Source organism: Salmo salar, chromosome ssa20 (genome assembly GCF_905237065.1).
Source record: "Salmo salar chromosome ssa20, Ssal_v3.1, whole genome shotgun sequence".
Classification (NCBI taxonomy): domain Eukaryota; kingdom Metazoa; phylum Chordata; class Actinopteri; order Salmoniformes; family Salmonidae; genus Salmo; species Salmo salar.
In genome coordinates, this window is record NC_059461.1 from 92,869,338 (window position 1) to 92,873,210 (window position 3,873).

The window sequence follows — 3,873 nt, forward strand, 5'->3', positions numbered from 1 at the left end:
ACTGTTATTGCCTCTGTCCAAAATAACACCCTATTCCCTATATAGTGCACTACTTTTGACCAGGGCTCATAGGACTCTGGTCAAAAGTAGTGCGCTGCGTAGGGAATAGGATGCCACTTGGGACAAAGCCATTGTAAATAGCAGTCTGAATTTATCGGCCCAATGCCTGTAACAGGAGTTACAATGGCTATTTAAACGCAGAACAATGATTTCTTTAAGCCCACTGGTGGAGACAATGAAATAAATGATTCCCAATGAAGACAAGGCCTACAACTCCATACAGTTTTAGAGGTTTCTATTGTAAAGAATAAGACTTCTGGCCCTTTTCAGACAAATACAAACAATGATGATAACCAGACGGTAGAAACCAAGGATGCGTCGCAAATGGCACCTTATTCCTTAAATAGTGCTCTAATTTTGACTAGAAGTAGTGGACTACAGAGAGAGAAGGTTGCCATTTGGGACAAAAACAAAGACAATGGTAATTTACACCAGAAGAACAATTACACAGTGGTGTCTGCATATCTAGACTGCTTGTTACCAACATTCCTGGGTCTTTTAAACTGTAAGTTATTTATAATAATGCAGGGATAATCATGACATGGAAAACAAGTCACTATCAAATGTAGACGTACTCCACTTCAGAGAGAGAACCTCTAACCCCGGACACTCACAACCTCAAAACACAGCCTGATCTCATAGACTAGACGTAACATAGTAGACAATAAAACCAAGACACTCAAAATAGTATATGTTGCATTTGGTATGGTTACATAAGACAGATGGTTAATTAAGGCAAAAAGTAAAGTAGGGTGGATGGGTAGAGGTGGATGGGTAGGGGTGGATGGGTCGGGGTGGTTGGGTCGGGGTGGATGGGTCGGGGTGGATGGGTAGGGGTGGATGGGTCGGGGTGGTTGGTCGGGGTGGATGGGTAGGGGTGGATGGGTCGGGGTGGATGGGTCGGGGTGGATGGGTCGGGGTGGATGGGTAGGGGTGGATGGGTAGGGGTGGATGGGTAGAGGTGAATGGGTAGGGGTGGATGGGTAGGGGTGGATGGGTAGAGGTGGATGGGTAGGGGTGGTTGGGTCGGGGTGGATGGGTCGGGGTGGATCGGTCGGGGTGGATGGGTAGGGGTGGATGGGTAGGGGTGGATGGGTCAGGGTGGTTGGGTAGGGGTGGATGGGTAGGGGTGGATGGGTCGGGGTGGATGGGTAGGGGTGGATGGGTCGGGGTGGATGGGTCGGGGTGGTTGGGTCGGGGTGGATGTGTAGGGGTGGATGGGTAGGGGTGGATGGGTAGGGGTGGATGAGTAGGGGTGGATGGGTAGGGGTGGATGGGTAGGGGTGGATGGGTCGGGGTGGATGGGTCGGGGTGGATGGGTAGGGGTGGATGGGTAGAGGTGGATGGGTAGGGGTGGATGGGTCGGGGTGGATGGGTCGGGGTGGTTGGGTTGGGGTGGTTGGGTAGGGGTGGTCGGGTAGAGGTGGATGGGTCGGGGTGGATGGGTATGGGTGGATGGGTATGGGTGGACGGGTATGGGTGGACGGGTCGGGGTGGACGGGTCGGGGTGGACGGGTAGGGGTGGACGGGTCGGGGTGGACGGGTCGGGGTGGACGGGTCGGGGTGGACGGGTAGGGGTGGTTGGGTAGAGGTGGATGGGTCGGGGTGGATGGGTAGGGGTGGATGGGTAGGGGTGGATGGGTCGGGGTGGATGGGTCGGGGTAGATGGGTAGTGGTGGATGGGTAGGGGTGGTTGGGTAGGGGTGGATGGGTGGGGTGGATGGGTCGGGGTAGATGGGTAGTGGTGGATGGGTAGGGGTGGTTGGGTAGGGGTGGATGGGTCGGGGTAGATGGGTAGGGGTGGATGGGTAGGGGTGGTTGGGTAGAGGTGGATGGGTAGGGGTGGATGGGTCGGGGTGGTTGGGTCGGTGTATAACATTAACGTCTAGCAACCCAAAGGTTTCCAGTTCAAATCTCATCACAGACAACTTTAGAATTTTAGCTAATTAGTAACTTTTCAACTACTTTGCAACTACTAACTCTACCTTCAATCCTTTTACCTAACTCCTAAACTTAACCCTATCCTTAACCCTAACCTTAACCCTAAACTTAACCCTAACCTTAACCCTAACTTTAATCCTTTAACCTAACTCCTGACCTTAAACCTAAACTTAACCCTAAACTTAACCCTAACCTTTACCCTAACTTTAATCCTTTAACCTAACTCCTAACTTAACCCTAACCCTAACCCTTACTTTAATCCTTTAACCTAACTCCTGACCTTAACCCTAAACTTAACCCTAACCTTAACCCTAAGTTTAATCCTTTAACCTAACTCCTGACCTTAACCCTAAACTTAACCCTAACCTTAACCCTAACTTTAATCCTTTAACCTAACTCCTAAACTTAACCCTAACCTTAACCCTAACCTTAACCCTAAACTTAACCCTAACCTTAACCCTAACCTTAACCCTAAACTTAACCCTAAACTTAACCCTAACTTTAATCCTTTAACCTAACTCCTAAACTTAACCCTAACCTTAACCCTAAACTTAACCCTAACCTTAACCCTAACTTTAAACCGTTCACCAGTACAACATTTTTTTTATGAAATGCATGCATTCACTACTGTAAGTCGCTCTTGATAAGAGCGTCTGCTAAATGACTAAAATGTAAATGTAAACCTGACTCCTAAACTTAACCCTAACCGTAACCCTAAATTTAACCCTAAACTTAACCCTAAACGTAACCCTAACGTTAACCCTAACCATAACCCTAACCTTAACCCTAACCCCTAACCTAGCTAATTTTAGCCAGCTAGCTAACATTAGCCTCCTAACCACCTATCTAGAATCAGTGACATATCATACGTTTTGCCAATTTGTACATATTGTTTGTTTTTGCAAATTCGTACCATATGGTACATTTTGCTAATTCGTAACATATAATACGAATTGAAAATTGTTACCTATCATACGATATCGGTGAACCGCAAATGCATACCAACATAACATATCATACTAAATGGAGGTTCTCGGATTTACGTACAGAATAATGCAAAATTCTCGTAGACGTATCGAAGTAGACGTCCCACACTTCACTGAGATAACCTTTAACCCTGAACACTCACAACCTACACATCTGTTTTGATAGGTTTATCAGTCCTAATCAGCTGTGTTTTGATAGGTTTATCAGTCCTAATCAGCTGTGTTTTGATAGGTTTATCAGTCCTAATCAGCTGTGTTTTGATAGGTTTATCAGTCCTAATCAGCTGTGTTTTGATAGGTTTATCAGTCCTAATCAGCTGTGTTTTGATAGGTTTATCAGTCCTAATCAACTGTGTTTTGATAGGTTTATCAGTCCTAATCAGCTGTGTTTTGATAGGTTTATCAGTCCTAATCAGCTGTGTTTTGATAGGTTTATCAGTCCTAATCAGCTGTGTTTTGATAGGTTTATCAGTCCTAATCAGCTGTGTTTTGATAGGTTTATCAGTCCAAATCAGCTGTGTTTTGATAGGTTTATCAGTCCAAATCAGCTGTGTTTTGATAGGTTTATCAGTCCAAATCAGCTGTGTTTTGATAGGTTTATCAGTCCTAATCAGCTGTGTTTTGATAGGTTTATCAGTCCTAATCAGCTGTGTTTTGATAGGTTTATCAGTCCTAATCAGCTGTGTTTTGATAGGTTTATCAGTCCTAATCAGCTGTGTTTTGATAGGTTTATCAGTCCTAATCAGCTGTGTTTTGATAGGTTTATCAGTCCTAATCAGCTGTGTTTTGATAGGTTTATCAGTCCTAATCAGCTGTGTTTTGATAGGTTTATCAGTCCAAATCAGCTGTGTTTTGATAGGTTTATCAGTCCTAATCAGCTGTGTTT

At 45.5% G+C, this 3,873-nt stretch overlaps 1 protein-coding gene across 1 annotated transcript; it reads right to left on the reverse strand.

Annotated features, from left to right (window-relative positions):
* Window positions 1-1,156: 1,156 nt before the first annotated feature.
* Window positions 1,157-1,939, reverse strand: LOC123729197 (vegetative cell wall protein gp1-like). Its single transcript, XM_045703429.1, has one exon. The coding sequence runs from the start codon at window positions 1,937-1,939 to the stop codon at window positions 1,157-1,159; it is 783 nt and encodes a 260-aa protein (XP_045559385.1).
* Window positions 1,940-3,873: the final 1,934 nt, after the last annotated feature.